We start from the raw sequence: 22,062 nt of genomic DNA on the forward strand, positions 1-22,062 counted from the left end.
AGACTTAAAACTAAGACAATTAAATTGAATAGTAAGATTAGTCATTTTTAATTAATACTAAGGGGTGAGCTGTGAAGCAACAAATGGTTTTTGATGCTTTTGTGTTTTTTTTCTCTCTATATATATATATTTATTTTCTCTCACTAGAATGTAGTGGGCATTTTTGTTTGTATATGAGGGAAAGTAAAGTTTAGTGTATTGGGCTAGTGGAATTGGTGGATTTGGCTTCTTTTGTTGGCGGGCTAATACTTATCTTTATTATAATTATACTTCCCTCCAATTATGTATTTTTTCCATAAAAAGTTAAAAAAGGGGCAAAAAAGTAAAAAAGAAAATGAAGTTAATTTATCTATCTTATTATAATATAAAAATATAAATTGGTTTGTATTTATTGAAGTATTTGATCATTTGGATAAGTTTGACCATTTTATTAAAGTTTTTTTTTGACTTATATATGTGTTTTACTATGCTAAACACAAAATGTAAGAAATGTTCTTCGTCTATAATAATTGTTCACTATTTATTATCTAGACAATATGATTGGATTTTTATTTTTAGTATAATGGACAAGTAATAATAGACAGAATTTATAAGCTAAAATAGATAAAATTATAATTTGATTATTAAGTTAGCGTTTGGTTATAGATTTAATTAAAGAAAAAAAAAGTTGTTGAAGTTTGTTAGAAAAATAATTTGTGGATATTGTAATTGTATTTGGACATCTATTTATTTAGTAAAAAATTAAAGATTTATGTGAGTGAGGTGAAAGTAAAATTTCATCCCAAAATTGGTGTGGATCAATTCTTAAATTTTGGCATTTTTTGAAGATAATTCATGAACAAATAATAATTTATTTAGAATCGAGGTGTGATTATTATTGTATAATTTGATCACTCTCAATTTACAATTTTTTAAAAAATTTATAAGCACTTTTATTTTATTTGAATCTTCTATTAATAATTTTTTATTCCTAATACACTTTGTAATCTTCAAATTGACCCTTCATTTTTGTTATTGGTTCATTTCCATTTAAGTTTTCTTTTTTACTACACAATCAAGTCCACCATCACTCAACTATATATGAAGAAAAAATAAAATGAGACCTATCATTTGACCAAAATAATAAAAAAAAACACCAAATCACAATACATCGTCATCATTTTTTATTTTTTTATTTTGTTCAATTTCATTTCAATGACGATAAATAACGAGTAGGGTTAAAAAGTTTAAACATATTATAAAATAAAAGCAATATAAGATGGAAGCAATATAAAAAAAATAAATATTTTTTTCTAATTCTTTTACATGATATATTTAAAGTGCAGAGAAAAACGATATAAATTTGTAATCCTCTATTTATATACATATTTTTTTATAAAAATATATAAAAGGTTATCATAATATGACATTAATTAATCATGATAATGAAAGCGAAAGATCATGAAGAAGGTGGGGATATTATATAGCATTAAAAATTTAAGGTCATGAAGAAGAAGGAACATAATGATGAAAAATAATGAGGAGATAAAGGAGATTATATAAATTTTTCATAATAAATTATTTATTTTTGATGATTTTGTAAAACTGAAAAAAAATCTCTAAATTGAATATAAAAAAAATATATTAAAAGATGAAGAGAATAAAAATAAAAATGAAAGAAGAGAGATTTTTTATTTTTTTACTTTTTAATTGTTATATCTTTATTTGTAGTGTTCATAGAGACATAGAAAAAGTTATCATAATATGACATTAATTATGAAAAATATAAGGAAAAAATCATGAAAAAAGGTAAAAGACATAAAATGAAAGTAATATGAGACAAAATACTACGAAGCAATAGAGAGATAACATAGGAGACAAATATATTCAAGTACATAGAATGTAAGCTCTTGTACCTTTATTTTTATGTTGTTCATAAAAGACATACAAAAGATTATTATGAAAAGTGCATAAAGATAATGGAGAAGGTGGAAGACATAACATTAAGAATTTGAGGTCATGAAAAAGTCGAAACACAATGGAGAAACGTATCGAAAAAATTAAGAAATTATAATTAGTGAGTATCCATATAGATAAAGTATTTATAATAAAATTTAACGCAAATTACTAATTTCGTCTCCGAATTACTGACAATCTTAAAAATATTCTTCTACTTGACTAACTTAACTTAGATATACCTCGATCTATCATATGACATAACTATTAAAGAGTGATTCAAAACGATTGACTAAATTGGGACATGGGTAGTTTAGCAGAACTAGTCTTTGGGTCTTTGTTAAGTAGTTTCCTATATTTACTCAAGTTTCATTAGTGTGCTGATTAAGTGTCATAGTGGGTTACAAGACCTATATTTTAGGATTAGTTGTTTATCTCTTAGCCTATATATCATGTGGGCATATTTTGTTATTTTAGTACTTCCAATTAATCTGAAATTAAACGCAATCGCAGTTTTTCTTATCTTTTTTATTATTTTCATATTTCTCTGTACTTTTTCTCCAACAAATTTGGCATCAGAGCCAGCCATGACAAGTAGCAATAGTGCATTGAGTGTGGCACAACCACTCATTCATGTCTTCAAGGGAGAAAGCTACGAATTCTGAAGTATCTGTATGAAAACTATACTCAAATCTCAAGATCTTTGGGACTTGGTAGAATGTGGATTTGCAGATCCCGACGAAGGAAACAAATGGTGAAGCAATAAGCAAAAAGATGCTAAAGCGCTGGCTTTTATTCAGCAGGTTGTTCATGATAGTGTCTTTTCACGGATAGCAACAACAACCACATCCAAACAAGCCTGGACGATTCTCCAAAAAGAGCAAGGCGATTCAAAGGTCATTGTGGTGAGACTGCAATCACTTCGGTGTGATTTTGAAACCTTCATGATGAACAGTGGAGAATCTATTGCTGGTTTTTCGTCAAGAGTAATGATAATTGTCAGTCAAATGCGATCCTACGGAGAGAAGGTAATGATCAGACCATTGTGGAAAAGGTATTGCGAAGCCTAACTCCAAAATTTGATCACGTAGTTGCTGCGATAGAAGAATCCAATGATCTATCCGTCTTTTCCTTTGATGAACTGATGGGATCTCTTCAAGCTCATGAGGCGAGAATTAATCGATCCACAAAAAAGAATGAAAAGAAGGCATTTCAAGTTAAAGATTCAGCCACCAAATATGGAGAAAATAATGGTCAGCAAGCAGAAGTCGAGGAAGACGAGGCTTTTGCGGTGGTCGAGATCGTGGTTATGGAAAGGGCAGAGGAAGATTTTGCCCTTGCTGCAAGTGCAAAGAATGACTCAAAGTTGTGGCATTTGAGGTACGGTCATCTCAACATAAACTGCCTTAAATTGCTAGGTGATAAAGATAATGGTTCTTGGACTACCAAAAATTAGTTCTCTTGATTTATGTGAATGGTGCATTTATGGGAAACAAACCAGGAAATCTTTTCTTGTTGGAAAGGCATGTAGAGCTTCTAAATGTTTAGAATTAATACATGTTGACTTATGTGGTTCTATGCAGACTAAGTCTTTAGGTGGAAGTCGTTATTTCTTGTTGTTTACTGACGATTATAGTCGCATGAGTTGGGTGTATTTTCTGGAAAACAAGTCAGAAACTTTTGAAAAGTTTCAGGTGTTTAAAACTTTGGTAGAGAACCAAAGTAGTTGCAGTATCACTGTTCTTCACACATATAGAGGAGGAGAGTTCGTGTCCAACGAATTCAATTTGTTTTGTGAAAAATATGGCATCCATAAGGAGTTAACAACTCCTTATACCCCAGAGCAAAATGGTGTCGCTGAACGAAAGAACCGAACTGTCGTGGAGATGGCAATGAGCATGTTGCAAGCAAAGGAACTCATAAATTAGTTTTGGGCAGAAGCGTGGCAACATCTGTTTACTTGCTGAATCTTTCACCAAAAAAAGTTGTTATGAATAAAATTCCTTATGAAGCTTGGCATTGTAGGAAATCAAATGTAAGTCATTTACGGGTTTTTGGGTGTGTTGCTTATGCTTTGGTAAGTTCACAAGCTCGTCAAAAACTTGATGAAAAATCTAAAAAATGCATTTTTGTTGGCTATTGTACTCACTCAAAAACATATAGATTGTATAACCCTTTTAATGGCAAGATCTCAGTTAGAAGAGATGTAATATTTGATGAAAATGCAAGTTGGGATTGAAGTGAAAAACTAGTGCGACAAGAGACTCTTGTGCCTCTTGGAATCACTGAAGATGAATGAAAAGAGTCAACCCATTCAAGTACACTTTTAGGTTCTTCTGTGGTGTCACAAAGCTCGCCAATTGCAGTAACTCATGAAGAGTCTTCAGATGAGATTATTCCATTAAGAAGATCAACAAGACTTAAAAATTCAAATCACAAGTATGCTAATAACCTTTATACGTCTTGTCAGTTTGCTCTTATTATTTCAGATCCCATGAATTATAAAGAAGCTGCTGGAAAAAAAGAATGGAAGAAAGCAATGGTGGAAGAAATGAAATCCATCGAAAAGAATAGAACATAGGAAATAATGGAGTTACTAAACGAAAAAAATGCAATTGGATTGAAGTGGGTGTTTAACACAAAGTTTGCAGTTGATGGTAGCCTACAAAAGCACAAAGCTTGTCTTGTGGCAAAAGGGTATGCACAACAATATGGTGTTGATTTTGAAGAAACATTTTCTCCAGTTGCTCGATTTGAGACAGTGAGGTTGGTTCTAGCATTGGTTGCACAGTTGCAATGGGTAGTTTATCAATTTGATGTCAAGTCGGCATTCATCAATGGAGACTTATAAGACTTCACACAACCTGAAGGTTTCACAAAGGAAGACGATGAAACAAAGGTGTACAAGCTGAAAAAGGCGTTGTATGGCTTGAAGCAAGCCCCTCGAGCGTGGTATAGCAAGATTGATGAATACTTCCACAAAAATGGATACATAAGAAGTGAGAATGAACCCATCTTATATGTGAAGAAGGAAGGTAATGATTTCATTATTGTATGCTTTTATATTGATGATATCATTTACACTAGTTTTTCATGTTCTCTTCTGGAAGAGTTTAAGTCCCAAATGATGAATGAGTTTGAGATGTCAAATATGTGTTTATTACATTACTTTCTTGGCCTTTAAGTCCATCAAATTGAAGAGGGAATATTTCTTTCACAAAGGAAATATGCTAGACATCTACTAAATAAATTTGGCATGCTTAATTGAAAGCTTGCAGCTACTCCAATGAATATCAGTGAGAAATTGCAGTAGGTAAATGAAGAATAATTGATAGATGCAAAGAGGTTCAGAAGCTTGGTTGGAGGTCTAATATATTTGACGCATACTAGACCCGATATTGCATATCATGTAGGTGTTATTTCTAGGTTTATGCAACAACCTTCAAAGGTTCACTATGGGGCATCAAAGAGAGTCTTGCGGTACATCGCTGGAACTTTGGACTTTGGTACTCCAAAAATGATAATTTCAGATTGTGCAGGCACATAGATAGTGATTGGGCAAGTTCATTGGATGATAGACGGAGTGTTTCGGCGAATGTTTCACTCTAGGTTCAGGTGTGGTGACTTGGAGTTCAAAGAAGCAAGCTATAACATCATTGTCAACTTCAGAAGCTGAGTACATTGCAGCAACTTCAACATCTTGTCTGGCTAAGGAGAGTGTTAGCTGATCTTCAACAGGAGCAGAGAGGAGCAACATAGATATTTTGCGATAGTAAAGCAACTATCTCCATGACAAAGAACCCAACATTTCACAGCAGGACAAAACATATTGATATTCGTTATTATTTTATCCGTGATTTGGTAGCAAAAGAGGAAATATTATTGGAATATTGCATCACACAAGAGCAGTTGGCTGATGTATTGACAAAGGCTTTATCGAAGGAAAAATTCTGCTATTTCAGAGGATTGTTTGGTGTCTGTAGTTTTGAATCAAGAGGGAATGTTAAAGAGTGATTCAAAACGATTGACTGAATGGGACATGGGTAGTTTAGTAGAACTAGTCTTTGGGTCTTTGTTAAGTAGTTTTCTATAATTACTCAAGTTTCATTAGTGTTGCTGATTAAGTGTCATAGTGTGTTACATGACCTATATTTAGGATTAGTTGTTTATCTCTTAGCCTATATATCATGTGGGCATATTTTGTTATTTTAGTACTTCCAATTAATCTGAAAATTAAACGCAGTAGCAGTTTTCCTTCTTTTTTTTGTTATTTCCAGATTTCTCTATACTTTTTCTCCAACAATAACAAGTAATCTCAAACTCTTGTAGGAGCATGAGACTCATAATAAAAATTCTAGAAAAGTGTTGTAAACACCCCTAAACTTGAAATCTATGAATAAGTTTACATAAATCCTAATTTATTCTTATCATTAATTATAATCATTCTTCTATTACATTTTCAAGACATTGTATTCATTATATTCAAAGGGTAATATACTTTTCAAGCTATTTATAGTTTATTAATAAGTGTGCAAAATCAACAGAGGACAAGTATTGTTGAAAAGAGGGAGTAAAAAACACTTAAATATAAATGTGTCAACCCACACTCAAAGTATCATATACTGCAGTGATGATTGAATGCACCTCTCTAAGTAAGGATGAAAATTCAAATCTTACATCTATCTTGTCTTTTTCGCTCTAAAATTTGATAACACCTTTTTAAATGGTTATTGGTAACACTTTTTGCATTCCAATCAATAAATTTTTTTATTTTTTTTTTAAATTTCAACCTTTCAAAATTTTACAAGTTTGTCATGTTGAAAATTCCTAACTATTTTAGCAATGTAAGTTTTCTATTTAATCAAACCAAATGTGTAAATAAAAACTATTAGTACTCGATGATATATCATACAATCAACGAGTTCAACCAATCTCAATATCTTTGACATGAAAATCACTTTTTGAATTAATAAGAATTAATTTTGAACCTATAATTTTAAATGTTTAACGAGTTCAAACGGTAAGATCTCAAGGGTCAAACTATCAAATGTATATATTAAATCCACCTTTTCATAATAATACGCTCATCCTTTCTAAATTCTAAATAAAATTCTAATTTATAGTCTTAGAAAATAACTAGTCTTAATGTTGTGCAATCTATGTACAACAAAGTACTTCACCATAATAAACTCTCTATCTTAACCACATTGGCCTACCTGTTGACTCTTGTTGTAAATTATGCTATCAAGTCACCAATCTGAAACAATGAAAAATATAATAACAATAATATATACAATGTAATTTCATAAGTAAAATTTGAAATATGATACAGTGTGATGTGTTTTGTAATCATCATCATAATTAGCATGAACATTAATATACACAACGTAATTTCATAAGTAAAATTTGAAATATGATATAATGTGATGTATTTTGTAATCATCATCATAACTAGCATGAACATTGTTATTAGTGCGTTAAATTACAGTTATAACGATGATACATAATTTCAAAATAAGTGTTATCTTAGCAAGGATCACATTGATTATGAAATTAAAAAATATAATACTATGTAGTTTACTTCTGCTAAACTGTCCTTATTTAATAAATGTATCTTGAAAACTGAACACTATTGAGTTAATAGGGTTTAATGGTATAGCTAAAAAACATGCTATTTATTTTTGTCTTGAATCCCTAAGTTAGGATGGAGGAATTCCACCGATCAATTAATGTTACACCTTTCGAAATTTCAAGATTCAAACAATTTTTTTTTATAATTATAATTTCTTATATACCTTTTAAAAATTCAAATTATTAATTATTCTGACTTGTAATACTTTTATTAATAATTTTAAAATATATAAATTTTATTTTAAATTTTTTAAAATTTGATGTCAAATTCATAGTCAAAAATTAATTTGATTTGACCACAGAAGAAGTAAAGCGTAATTTCATCATCATTAGATTTGGATCAAGTATTCCCAAACAACAAAAATCTTTCCTTTCTCATCCTTCAAAGAGAATTTAAAGGGATTTCATCGTCTCTATTATAATGAAAATGAAAATATACAGTTGAGTGGTAATGAAGGTCTCGAGTTTGAATCTGAATATAATTTTTTTTTGGAAAAAATGTCTGAAATATATCTGAATTTTGATTGAAATTGCTGTAACAATACCGAACTTTAGAAAGAACCTTTTACCCCCTACACTATTTAATATTCCCTCCGTCCACAATTATTTGGCAGGTATACTAAAAATAGATGTCCAAGATTAATTGTCAATTCAAACAATCAAGAAACAATTAGTCATTTTTTTCCAATTTTGCCCTTAATGATAGTGTAGTTCAATTGAAAAGTTATGTGGATTTTTGGTATTCTTGGTATAGTAGGGTTATATTAGTCAAATTACACTTTATATTAAATTTTCCTTGAGGGGTGTGCATGACCTTACCCTGACAAACAATTGTAGACGGAGGGAGTAGTGTATTTTAAAGGTATATATGTGTCCACGTGGACATCATAAATATTGCATCATTATAAATAGTAATGTGTCCACGTGGGCACATATATACCTTTAAAATACACTATTAAATAATGCATGGATAAAAGATGTTTGATATCGTAACAATAATTTCGATCAAAATTAAAATATTTTTCAGACCTTTTTTTTTTTTTTTGTTGGAAGCAATATTTTCAAATGGACTGATCTATAATGTGCAATCTAATTCTAATAGAAATTTTAATATAAATTTCAAACACCAAATAAAAAAATAAAATAAAAATACATCAATAAAGAACATCATCAAATTCAAAACAATCAATCGATAACAACTAATTTTCTATATAATGGCCGACCTACATGAAAGTTCATTCCTTTAATGTTTTTTCTTCTCTTTTTAATAATGTTCTCATAAACATTCTCTCTTTTACTGGTGCTTTCATATTTTAGAAATTTTAGATTTCATAAATAGATTTCGACTGCAGATGAATTATTATTTTGAATGTTACAAATATTCTTCCTCCGTTCTAAAATTCTTGTCACTTTCACTATCGAGAGTTAATTAAATTAGATTAATCAGATATTTAAAATTAAAATATAAATATTAAAAAACTATTCAGAAACACTAAAACAAATTATAACTTTCTCATATTAATATAATAAAAGAATACATTTTAAAATATTAATTAAAATTAGAGAAAGTATAATTAAAATTTCCCCCTTAAAAAACATATGAAACGGGGCAAGTTGATGTGAATTTCAAATCGAGATTAGATGTTCTAACTAACTGGACAGCCTTAGCTCAGAGTGAAGGACAGGGTCGGTGACTGTCAGAAAATTCTCACTTTCATAAATGCATAACAACAATAATCACAACTATATATATTTCTTTGTCCTATTTATATGAATTAGTTTATATTTTAAAAAAATAAATGATAAATATTTATATAATAATCTTTTTATTAAAGATAAAATAAATATTTTAAAATTAAATTGTTATTTAATATAGAAATGCGTCATTCTTTTTAACACTAACTAAAAAAAATAAGTCAACAAAAATATATTTTTCTCCTTTTAGATTTCACATTAAAATATTATTTAAAGATTTTGAAACTTAAATTTTGATCCTAGATTTTTTTTTTAGAAATGATTTATTTAGTCGTAAAAGTTGATTATATAAAATATTTTCAAGTTTTTAAAAGTTAATTTGAAAATTTTGAGACTTCCATCTATAAACCAATAAACTACATATCTAAATATAATTCCAAATTCTAAAAATTATAATTGAAAATTTTAAAATTTTCAATTCACATTTCAACATCAAAATCTACACCAGTCATGAGTTGTACTCGTACGATCTCAATTTATGTGACAGTTCTTACATTAACCAATTTTTTTAAAAATAAAAAAATAATTTAATTAAAAATTACTTTTTTTAAAAAAAAATCTAAAAATCTACAAAGTTGCACTCGTACAATTTCAATTTATGTGATAGTACTTACATTAATCATTTTTTAAAATTATATTACCTTTTTTATCTAAAATAATTTATAATATTTATTTCTTTCTTTTTTTGTGCCACATAAATTTTATTAAAACTAAAGAATATAAAAGATTTCAAAAGAAAAAAAGAAGAAGAAGCCTTGCACCTTAGTTTATCAAAGATTCTCTGTCTATACAGCCAGCCAGATATATATATATATATACAGGTGTATGTAATGATTCATACAAAAAATTAGAGGGGCTGTATTGAGTGTTTTTGACAGTTGATTAGCTGGAAGCATTTGCTGATTTGCTCTTTCTGTGTGTTTGTTCCTCTTCTTCCACTAAGTTTAACAGAGCAGAAGTTCAACAACACCCAAATATAGGTGAGTCTATTAAAAAAACTGTCTTTTTTTCTTAACTTGAGCTATTAACGTGAAATTGTTACTTAGAGTTTATCTGTACACCTTTTGCTTTGTGGGTTTTTGTTTTTATACAATTTAAGCTTACTAGCTGATGGGAAATTTTCAAGATCTTATTTTTATTCTTGAAATTTAAGAGGGGGTTCAAGTTTCAATGTGTATTGGATTGTATTGAGAGGGGAAGGTTGTGAATTGTTTGTAGATTTATAGGTTTGGGTGGTTTTGATTCCTCTCATTGGGAAGTTTCTGGTTTTGTTTTGATGGTGGTTTTTCTTTTTGTATATGAAGTCTTTGGGGGTGGCAATGAGGTGGGGAAGTGGTTGAGTTTTTTGGGTAGTGGGATTGTATATGTGTGTTTTGTTGTTGAAGATGAGTTGTGGTTTCTTGATGGATAGAGGGAGAAGGTGAAGAGGGGTAAGTTAATGGTTGGTGATTATTGTTATGGTCTAGTCCTACATGGGGTTTGTATAGCTATTGGGCTCTTGCACCTCAATAGCTAGCTTTTGGGGTGTGGTTTTCCCGAGATTGTAACAATTGTGGTGTTTTGGGGTTGGTGTAACTGGCGGTTTTTGTAGGGAATGTGAAGGAGAGCAATTTTTGTAGTGTTGGTTCAGGTTAAAATGTGTGATTTGAAAAAAGGAAATGACTTTGGTATCACTCCCGCCTAGTTGAAGTGAGAAGCACTTTTTTGCCCATGTCAACATTCTTCATCTAATTAGGTAGATTAGATAAATGATCGAGCAATGATTGCATTTCTTATTTAGTTTATCAAATCACATTAAATATTACTCAATTCCATATTTTGTGTTTAATAGATACACTTTGAATCACGTTGGAGTGCTTAATAGGTATCAACCTTAGTTAATGAAGACGCGTGTCAACTTTAAGAGGCCCTTATGTATTTGGCCTTTTTTAAATTTTTGATAAGTTGTTTGATGACAATTATAATCATATTTAATCTTTGATGTTGACTGCTAATTTGTTAAGCTTCTAGTTTTTGGATTGCTTGCTGAATTAGTCAAATGATTCTGGGTGGTGATTCTTTTAGGTAGTATCGTTATTTTAATTTGACAACAGACTTGTCTGGATGAAGTAAAATGATTTTTAATGGAAAATATTCTAACAGAATGTTTCACCTGAGGAAAATATTTCTAAATCTAGGATGTTTGGTTGGACATAAAGTTGGTGGTGATTCTTTTAGGTAGTATCATTATCTTGATTTGATAACAGCCCTATCTGGATGAAGTGAAATGATTTTTTAATGAAAAATATCTTCAAATGTTTCACCCGAAAACATTTCTAAATCTAGGATGTTTGGTTGGACATAAAGTTGGTGGTGATTCTTTTCGGTAGTAGTGTTTATCTTTTTTTGATACCAGCCTTGTCTGGAAGCATGTGAATTGTTTGGAAGACATTTATGTTTGTAGATTTATGGCTCGTCTACAATTCATAGTTCAGGGCGAATTTATAGCCAAAAAGTGGGACTTGTGAACCCGTGGCCTTCCCGTAAAACTTGATATTTTTTGAATATATTTTCTAAAATTGGGTATAATGTTATCTGTTGGCACCTGTGCTACAAGAAGGCTAAATGGTGCACTTGGTTTAATGTTGAATTATTTACCTAGAGGGAATGAAAGACCAAAGACCAAGTCTGATGAAATAATCTGAAGGGAAGTCTGCGGTTCTGTGTTGATGGTGGTTTTCTCTGTGTATATGGACACTTTGGGTGGCAATGAGGAGCGAAAGTGGTTGAGTTTGAGTGAAGCTGGTGGTGCTACTATATGTGTATGTTTTGTTATTGAAGATGAGTTGTGGTTTCTTGATGGACAGAGGGAGAAGGTGAAGAGGGGAAAGTTAGTGGTTGGTGATTAATGTTATGGTCCCACATTCGCTACTCCTATGTAGAATCTAGGTGTCACTTAGGGATTTCATAATCAATGACATAGTATTAACTGGTATCGTCCACTGTTTGTCTAGGAAGGTGGAACAAATTAGATCAGGGTTATTGATTGAGGCGGTGGAATGTAAGTGGCAACCCACAACAACTCTGTAAGCAATGGTCATTAGCATTTGTTTAAACTTGTCATCCACTCATTCTTTATTAATAAAATTTACTTCTTAAAATTGGCACGCACAATTGTTTGAAGATTTGCTCCTTCTACTTGGTGCAATGAATTCCTTTTTGTGTTTCTTGTACATCAATTCCCCCTCCCCTCTCTCGCCCAACAAACAAGAATGAGTAACTTCCATTATAATAGTTTCTTGTAATATCTTGCATTTGGATGTAGATTTCGGTGCACATATATTTGTTTTATGCCCACTTCGCAAAAGCAAAACAGTGTCTTTTGATATGTGAGTTGCATGTTCTTATCTTGCCTTTGTATCTGCTGAGAGTCTGGCACTTGAATTTCTTGGCGTTATCCAGATTAGACATCTATGGATTAATTTCCTGTTGTGCTTTTTGCAGATGCAGTATCATCTATTGCAGGGAAGTTTTTCCCTTGATTTTATAGACATGATTTCTGAGCTGCTATGACATAAGTGGAAAATAAAGCTTAAGTTCCCTAATGTTTTTAAAAAGTTCAATGCAATAAAAGTTACATTTAGTCCCTAATCTCTGTTTGGCCTTATCTGTTTGTCCTGACTCTCATCAGTTCCAAACTTAGCAACCAAGATGATCCAGTTGTTCTCCAGATAATATTTTAAGGCAGTTTTTTCTAGTTCTCCCAAAATACGGATTATTTATACTGTCAGCCCCTAATGCATGCATGATCTCTATCAGAATTCTCACATCGGTTGTGGATGTGTATATGGTCTCTTTGTATGGTCCTGATCAATACTAACTTCATGAGCTAGAGGCCCAAGGTCCATCACTTATAATGGTATCAGTGTCGGGCCAATCCTAATTCTTGTTTTATCCCATGTTAGATTCCAATATTATGTTGTCCATACGCCAGTTGTAGGCTTGAGCTTGGCGGTGGAGGGGGTGTTGGAATTCCCACATGGATGCATGATATAGTCTCTTTATATAGTCTTAGCAAATCCTCACTTCATGAACTAACTTTTGGGGTTGAAGTCCTAATGTGCATATCTTACGAATCTCTGGAACTTTGACCTCTTTCTCTAGTTTTTATGCCAGAATTGGATAGATCACATGGAAGGGCTCCACATGGGTGATTTTTATTTTGATTTTGATGAATGAATTTGGGATCCAAAACGAAGTTGGGTGACTAAATTGCTGGAAGTCAATGTTCAGAGACTACATTGCATTTCTTCTAAAAAATATTAAGGACTTCCTTATGTGGAAAACTAAAAACATAAAGAAGAAAGGATTTTGTGCCATTTGTGTTGAAGAAGTCCCAACTTTTGGTGGTCATGTCAGATGTGATGCATGGGTAGACATTTTTCAGTTTGCTGTAAATCACCTTCAATTATGTTAGAAAAATGTGCTAGCACCTAAGCACTTGTTATAATCGTACCTACGCTTATAGATTGTATATTGCAAACTGTCATAACATGAGATTAAGTTTGATCCAACAACTTTTCGGTTTTTAGCAGTACATGGGACCTTTAGGTAAGTACTTAGATGGTTCTAACTTCTAACACACAAAGAAAGCTTTGGACGTGCTTTTTCATCTTTCCTACTGAGCCTGTACTCGTGTTCCTAGGTCTGGACTTCAGAATATGAGCCTATTTACTTCTATTATACGTGTTTCCTGAAAGATTTATGAAGGTTCTGACAAAATTCTTATTCTCCAGCTGGAAAATAAGTGTGATGGCGGTAGAGCTTGTCAACTCTGCAACAAGTGACAAACTCACTGAAATAGATTGGACAAAAAATATTGAAATATGTGAATTGGTTGCACGTGATCACAAGTATGACACTTTCTTTCAACTCTCAAATTATTATTCTAACGGTAGTACAAAATCTATTGGAAGTTTTAGATCTGTTAGCTAAAGTCTTTATTTATTCGCTACTTTTCAACCAAGCATTCAACTTCCATCTTATTGATGACTCAAGGATATGATATTGCTTGCTTTGATTTGAACAGGCAAGCTAGAGATGTCATCAAAGCTATAAAGAAACGGCTGGGAAGTAAAAGCCCAAACTCACAACTCTTCTCAGTAAATGTCAGTACTTTAAGATTCTCCAACGTTTTTCCATCTCATTAGAAATAATGTTGTCCATTGATTCTATAACAATTTTTTTGCTGGTTTGGCAGCCTTTGTTGAGATAGTTCATTTGTTGGTTATACTTATTGGGTTGTCACATAATACTGCAGTTGCTGGAAATGTTGATAAACAATATTGGAGAACCTGTTCATAAGCAGGTTATTGATACAGGAATCCTTCCAATACTTGTAAAGATAGTAAAGAAAAAGGTCTGGTATTTTTCACTTTTTATTTTGATTGTCCCCATTTGTGTTCTTAAACTTTTCATATTTAGGTCTTGCTAATTCTCCTATTATCTAAGGAAGTATTAATTTTTTCTTTCTTTTTATACAGTCAGATCTACCTGTACGAGAGAAGATATTTCTTCTTCTAGATGCTGCACAAACTTCTCTTGGCGGAGCTTCTGGGAGGTTCCCTCAGTATTATTCCTCATATTATGAGTTAGTGGTAAGTAAACTCACCTTAACCTTACATATAACTGTATCCTATTGAGAAACATCGACTTGTTGCACTCTATTGGGGAAAAAAAAGGAAGACTGATGAGACTAGATGCTGCGTGTAATCCTTAAAAAATATCTTCCTAATTTTGAGGATTGCCATCATCTGTTTCTTAAATACTTCATTCTACATTCAGTGTTTAAGCAAACCCATAAATAGCACATCTATTTTATGTAAACTCAATATTAAAAAGTGAGAAAGTTGACCAAATGATGGCTTAAGAAAATTTTCGTAACTGGTAAGAGATTCTTTTAATGGTTAGTGTAATGCAAAATATTTGGGAGACTCTCTCTTATCATCACTCAAAGGATACAATGTTTTAAATACATGTGAAAAATAGGTTAACTATGGTAGCTAGATATCTAAATCCTTTGAATCAGCTACAATATTTTATATCAGGAAATATACAACGTACTTGATTTTGTAATACTCCCTCAAGCTAGAGCATAAATGTTGATCATACCCAACTTGTTACAAAGGTTATCAACCTGAGTTCCGTTCGATGCCTTTGTGAATAAATCATCTACTTGCTCTCCTGTCTTCGAAAAGTTAATTCACCAACACTGTAGGAAACACGAATACATCAATGGCTAGAAACCTTCTTCCCCGATCTAACATTAATCAATAGTTCATTTGACAAGCTCATCACACTTTCCACATTAAGAATGGATGCCTTCCTTAATGTATGAAACTATGTAGAGCAATGCATGAAACCAGAATAGGAAATTACCTGCAGTTCACCACACCAAGTGCTGGCTTTAGTGAATTAGCAATGTTTAGTCCAACTGTGCTTCACGTAGCAAGTGAAATTCAAATTCTCCTTGATTTTCTCACAAATTAAATGGCAGTCAACCTCAATAGGTTTGATTCTTTCATGATACACCGAATTTGAGGCGATAGGGAGGGAAGATTGATTATCACACCAAAGTTGTGCCGGAGTAGGATGCATCAACCCAATTGCAGTTAGAAGATGATGTATTCACATAATCTCACATGTGGATTGTGTCATTGCTCGGTATTCAGATCCTGCATTGGAACGAGATACAACACTTAGTTTCTTGCTTCTCTGTGATATTAAGTTTCTACCAACAAAGATACCAATAACCAGTAGTAGATCTTCTATCAATCTTTGATCTAGTTCAATTAGTATCTGCAAAACACACATGCCAGAATGCCCATTGTTGTTATATAATGTACCAAGTCCAGGGGTTCCTTCTAAGTAGCATAGGATCTGTTCCAGTACTGCCCAATATTTGACTCCACTCCCTCCTAAAATAAACTGGGGTTGGTTAGGAGAGAGTGGAAGTCATATAATTGACTTCGTAAAGTTTGCATGGTTATCTATTTTGCAGTGCCTCTTCATTTTTGTTGCCGACTGTTACTCCCTTTGCCCCAATTTATGTTGCGCACTTTCCTTTTTAGTCCCATGAAGAATGTCGCCTTTCTATAATTAGAAACCACCTAACTTTAAAATTGCCCTTTTACAGAGCCACACAATCGTCTAAGATTTGTTTAAGACCATAAATTTCAAAAGTCTTCCTCTTTTTCTTAAACTTTGTGCCAAGTTAAACGGTGCCACATAAATTGGGACGGAGGGAGTACTTCTTTTTAAGAATATCAATTTGTTTGCTTACAGGGTTTGATTGGATATTCCATTTTTTAATTTGAAAGGGTGAAGAATATGGTTCTCATATTATTGCAATAAAATTTGGCCCAATACTCTCATGGTTCTTTTCTGAAGGCATTTTACCCCTACTCGAAGAATTATTTAACTTTGTATTTTCAACGGCGCAGGGAGTGAGGTCATCTAACATGCATCAGTAGAGAATTAATAAAGTATAGCTTTTAAATGTGTAATATGAGTTACTTGTAAATTCTGTGAATGCAATTTTTCTTCTTTACAGTGAAGTATTGTCTGCACCATTGCTATTTTTGTGATGGTGTAAAACTCAGAATACCCTGGTAATGCTTGAGATTTGACTTTTCAGAGTGCAGGCGTGGAGTTTCCTCAAAGATCTCTTGTCTCCGCTGAACCGCCTGCACCCTCAAATGAGAATAGAAATAATCAAAGAGACAACGATCATGTCTCTTCTAGATGTGAAATGAAATTCCCACAAGCAGAGCCTCAAAAAGTTCCGGACAACAGGTAAATGTCATAGCGTCTCAGATTTTATTAGGAGAATAAGAAAGAATTCTTTACTACAATTCTCTCTCTTAGTTTGGTGTACCAGGTAATATTAGTGGCTAAAGACGTTGATGAATTAAAAATTAGCTGCCTCCTCAGTTGAGTAGTAGTGGCCTGAATGAAGGAGAAGAATTCCATATTTTATCCCTTTTCTGGTTCTATATCCTCACTCTTGGTGCAAGCTGCGAGCTTGCTTGTTCTTTCCATGGATACTTCTACCCAGACAGAGCCTGTATATTCTGAAAGAAAGCTCCTATTACATATTCAGGCTCCTATAGAACTTCTATAACATTTTTTTCCAACTCCTCTTTCTATAGCTATATGTTCTGAAGATGTCATTAGAAGTTTATTTAAGTTGGGAACTTAAAAATGATATATAGAATGTTGTAGTATAAAAAATTTCACACTTTGGTCCAATCAGCTGTTGTGTTCCATAGAAATAAACTTATTAATTAGTAAGTGAAATTAAATGTGTTTGTCCCCAAGGCTGAATGGGGTTCGACACGTCTAACTTTGTTGCATAGCCTCATTTCAACAAAAACCCAACCAAAAAAATCCATCTTGCATAAAACCCAAGTATTAAGAAGAAACAGAACCAAAATATCTATAGATAGCCTATACTCTTCCCTTCTAACAAAGTAGTCAGAAAATCAGAAGTCGAGCAAGCCTGAAAAATCAACTTTCTTCACTTATTTGAGGTCTGTTTATCATCAATTTCTTCCCTCTTTATTATAGTTTCATATCACTCCTGTTCTCTTACTGCCTTGCAGTGTTTATTGTTTAGTTTACGTTCTTCTTCTCACTTTTTGATGAACTACATTCTCCTTTACACTTTTCTCCCTGCATAGCTTCTTTCCTTCATCATCAAATTATTTGCATATGTTCTTGACTTGCTGCTTCTCCATAGTCCTAGGTGAACCAAAATATCCATAGATAGCCTATTTTATTTAATCTTTAGAAGTCAAAAAGTATTTTAGTAAGAGAGCTTCTATTTTGTGCAGTATCCTACAGAAGGCTGCCACTGCTCTGGAGGTTCTAAGAGAAGTCCTTGATGCTGTCGACCCTCAGCATCCTGAGGTATGTTTGTGTAATCTAACATTCGTAAGTTTAACGTTCTTTAACAGGGTTATGTACTGTGGTTGGTATAAATGGAATCATTTTCTCTTCTTAAGTTATCGTTGACAAATCTGCTACCTTATGTTTTATTTTTAGTGAACTATTGTAGCTTTTGAAATTAATGGTTTACTTGGATGAAGTAAGCTGTTGTCCAGGCAATTCTGTTTGATTTGCTCTTCATGTAAGATGTAAATCTATGTGTGTCAGAGATATGTTTACTGGGAAGAAAGTAGATTTTGTATTTAGTTGATTTTCTTGGCATGACAATTTTTTTTTTGTGTTATTGTATTTGCACCGTCAATATCTAATGTGCATACAAACGTGCCATTTTTCGTCTGAGTTAGATATGGTCTTAGTTATATAACTGTGCACATTGGGAGTATTGTTTCCAGCTTTCAGTCATTCCTATCTGATAAGCAGTTTTGACTGTAATTTCTTTTCCTGTTTTCTTTGGAGAAGGTAATAAAATGTTATTCAAGTTTGGAACCCAGGAGGTGCTGAGATATGGACTCTAATTTCTTTCGTTTTTTTCCCAAAGGGAGCAAAGGATGAGTTCACGCTTGATCTTGTGGAGCAATGTTCGTTTCAAAAGCAACGAGTAATGCATCTTGCTATAAGTTCCCGGTAATGCTTTCAGACTCCTGGCATCAATTGCTATATTCTGGTCAGTCTAGAAGCAAGGAAAAACCACCTTCTTTGCACCAAATGACTTCTTGATAGACCCTTTCATTTTTTATTAAACACTCTTGAGTTAGTGACAAAGGGAGTGCTAGATTAAGATGCATCTTCATAAGGGGGCATATGCAAAATTAGGCATCAGTTTGACTCTACACCCTCTGCTATAGGATTTCCTTAGAGTTTGCTTTGTTTCTTTCCTATTCCATACAGTGCATCAGAGACTTTGACGCTTAGGTTTCTTTAAGATGGGAAGAGAAGGGCTGTGTTTGTTCAATTACTGAAGCCAAAGTAAAATTAAAGAACAAGTGGAATAAACAGAGAATGGATAAGCTAGAGGTCACTGTTCATCTCTGGAGTGTTTTTTAGTTTTTTTTATCAGTGCTATACTCTCGGGTTTAAATTGATCGTTTAAGAGAAGAAATGAAAATATGATAAGAAGCACAACCGAGATGCAACATTCCATCTTCTTCTCTACATTGGATAAAATATTGGAAGTTCCCAGGATATTGAATCCCACTTCTCCCCAACTCACAAATATGGACAAATATGTGCAACTTCAAGAAATAGGTGCATCACCATCTGAATATCCTAAAAGAATCTAATAGAAGCAGCACAACTACCCATCAGAAGAAGTAGAAAAAAAGTTGAGTAAGATTAGAGGGACTTGCACATTTTGCACAACCACCCTTCACTGCATATGATGTTGAAGATTAATCCTTGCTCAAATATTCCAGGGATGAAAAGGTGGTCTCCCAAGCTGCCGAGCTGAACGAGAAACTTGATAGAGTTCTCAAAAGACACGATGCACTTCTTTCTGTTAGGCCAACCTCTACTTCAAATCCACATGATCATGGCCAGTCAGAAGAAGAAGAGGAGCCTGAACAGCTTTTCCGAAGGTAATGCCTTTTTAGAATGCCAAACTTAATGTGGAACTGCAAGAAATACACTGGTAGTTTCTTTTTAATACAATAAACCATACCATCAATAAGAAGTAATACCAGAATAACTAAATCCAGCCATAACTAATCCCACTATAACTGGTCTCATCATAATTTGTCGTCAAATCAAATGACCCCTTACAGTTCTCGCTTTCACCCACCTCATAACAATCAGCCTTTTGTACTTAGATGAGTATTGTTTGTTTGTTAACAATAAGCTCTACTCGATAGGATAAGAAAAGGAAAAGCTCGGTTACAGCCGGAAGATGAAGGCAGCAAAGTAGAACGTCCTTTTGGATTGCTAGGATCTGCAGTTCCAGGGGATATGCTACATCGTCCACTTATAAGACCGGTGGTTACAGAGCAGAAGCAAGAAAACAACATTGAAAAAACAGCTGCTGTAGCAATTCCTCCACCACCTGCAAAACATGCTGAGAGAGAAAAATTCTTCCAGAATAACAGGTCTGATGGCTCGGCTCCATCCGGTCACATGAGGGGCCTCTCCTTACATAGTCGAAACGCCAGCAGCTCTCGCAGTGGCAGCATTGATTTCAGTGAATAGTATGCTTTCTTATGTTATATGTTTATCCCCTTTTTATTTGAAGTTTCTTTCACCTGTATCAAGCTTTCTTCTTGAGTGCCATTTTAAGATATGTATGTGGATATTGTGTGGGTTGAGGGTTGGAAGTTATCAACATTCTTATATGCCAATTTAAATTTGACAATCTGTTACATATACTATACAACAAACATTTGTCTGCAGCTTCTCAGTTTTCTACTTGAGGAAACCCCATTATACATGATTTTTTTTTATCTCAGGTTCAAAACTCAGCGGAGATTAAAAAAACACTAAGTGATTTTTCTCATCTGTCCTAGCCTAGGTGGACAGAGTTACATAGTACTTGTTGCTGGTGGGAAGTGGGCAGGTATTCTATGGAATTAGTCGAGGTGCATGTAAGCTGATCTGGACACCACGATTAAAAAATAAAATAATAAAAAATAAAATATTTTGAAACTTCTAACGTATGACAAAGAACATTACATGAGCACATAATTCCATAATTAAAGATTTCATTCTGTTGAAAGATATGCACATATATAACTATTTATTTGGCAAAAGCTCTCTATTTTGTATAAAGTTTAAGATTTGAAAAATACGTACTAAGAATGCTTTTATTATGTGGATTGAAATTTAAAAATTACTAATTGTTAAGCTCTTAGATTGCCTTCAATTTTTTATTTTTGATGCCTTGACTCTTAGTTTCAATCAAGTAAGAAAGGGAGCCTTTTTTGTTATGGCAATAGGTATAGACTTCTTCCCTCCGTTGATTTAAATTAAATTTCGGATTAATTTATATAGAGTGACTGCCTTCATTATGTTGTTGGTAGCTGTCAAGTTGCACTTAACGAATGTGCCTTATGCTCTTGAAATTCTAGCTCATCCTCATCCATTCTAGTTAGTAGATTCAGATTCGTATCAATTAGGTCACTATCATCAATACCGATCTCATCAAGAAGAAAACTTTTAGGCTTCTTATCGAGGAACTTGTTCAGAATTACCGTGATGAAATCAAGAAAGATAAGAGTTTGTCGCTAGGTATTTGACCAAATAGGATCGTTCAGTTCCTACCAATCTTTTTTGCACAAATCAATCCTCTTTTTTTCTTTTTGGAAAGGAAGGAATGCAGGAAATAAGTCTTTTCTTTCTGAATTCGCTCCTCTCTTCTTGCTTTGAAAATAAAGAAAGACCTTTCAAATTTAAACTCGATTTTGATTTGTTACCAAATGCGATTAACGTTAAGAACTCGTCAATTTCTGTTGATAGTAGTGTTTTTTGTTGTTACAGAATCTATGCTACAAAATGAATCTAGTCACCATACACCATCCACTTTAGCCTGGACTATAACATACGAAACAAACTACAAGTATTAATTATAGACTTCTTCTATCAATCTGGAAAAAAATTAATTTTCAAGTAGCTTTAAAATGGGTGCCTTAGAGTTTAAATATTTGTACATTTGATTATGAATTTATTGATAGTGTAGTAGTTTCCTTTAATTTTTAATTAGTAAAATATAGTACATATATTAAAGATTTTATATTTAAATAATTTTCTTGTCTTTTATAATATTTAAAA

General features: G+C 32.6%; 1 protein-coding gene across 2 annotated transcripts; it reads left to right on the top strand.

Annotated features, from left to right (window-relative positions):
• Positions 1-10,087: 10,087 nt before the first annotated feature.
• On the top strand, positions 10,088-20,687 carry LOC125835893 (TOM1-like protein 5). 2 transcript variants are annotated; one of them, XM_049514990.1, is made up of 11 exons: positions 10,155-10,231; positions 10,267-10,301; positions 14,097-14,213; positions 14,390-14,468; positions 14,621-14,719; positions 14,844-14,957; positions 16,997-17,154; positions 18,195-18,270; positions 18,848-18,933; positions 19,722-19,883; positions 20,157-20,687. In XM_049514990.1, the coding sequence occupies exons 3-11, from the start codon at positions 14,113-14,115 to the stop codon at positions 20,485-20,487; spliced, it is 1,206 nt and encodes a 401-aa protein (XP_049370947.1). In that variant the 5' UTR covers positions 10,155-10,231; positions 10,267-10,301; positions 14,097-14,112; the 3' UTR covers positions 20,488-20,687. The 2 variants fall into 2 exon arrangements, with proteins under 2 accessions (XP_049370946.1, XP_049370947.1); XM_049514989.1 differs by having other exon boundaries at positions 10,088-10,301.
• The last annotated feature ends 1,375 nt before the right edge of the window (positions 20,688-22,062 follow it).

This window comes from Solanum verrucosum, unplaced genomic scaffold (assembly GCF_900185275.1).
Source record: "Solanum verrucosum unplaced genomic scaffold, falcon-dt-bn FXZP01000128.1, whole genome shotgun sequence".
Lineage (NCBI taxonomy): Eukaryota > Viridiplantae > Streptophyta > Magnoliopsida > Solanales > Solanaceae > Solanum > Solanum verrucosum.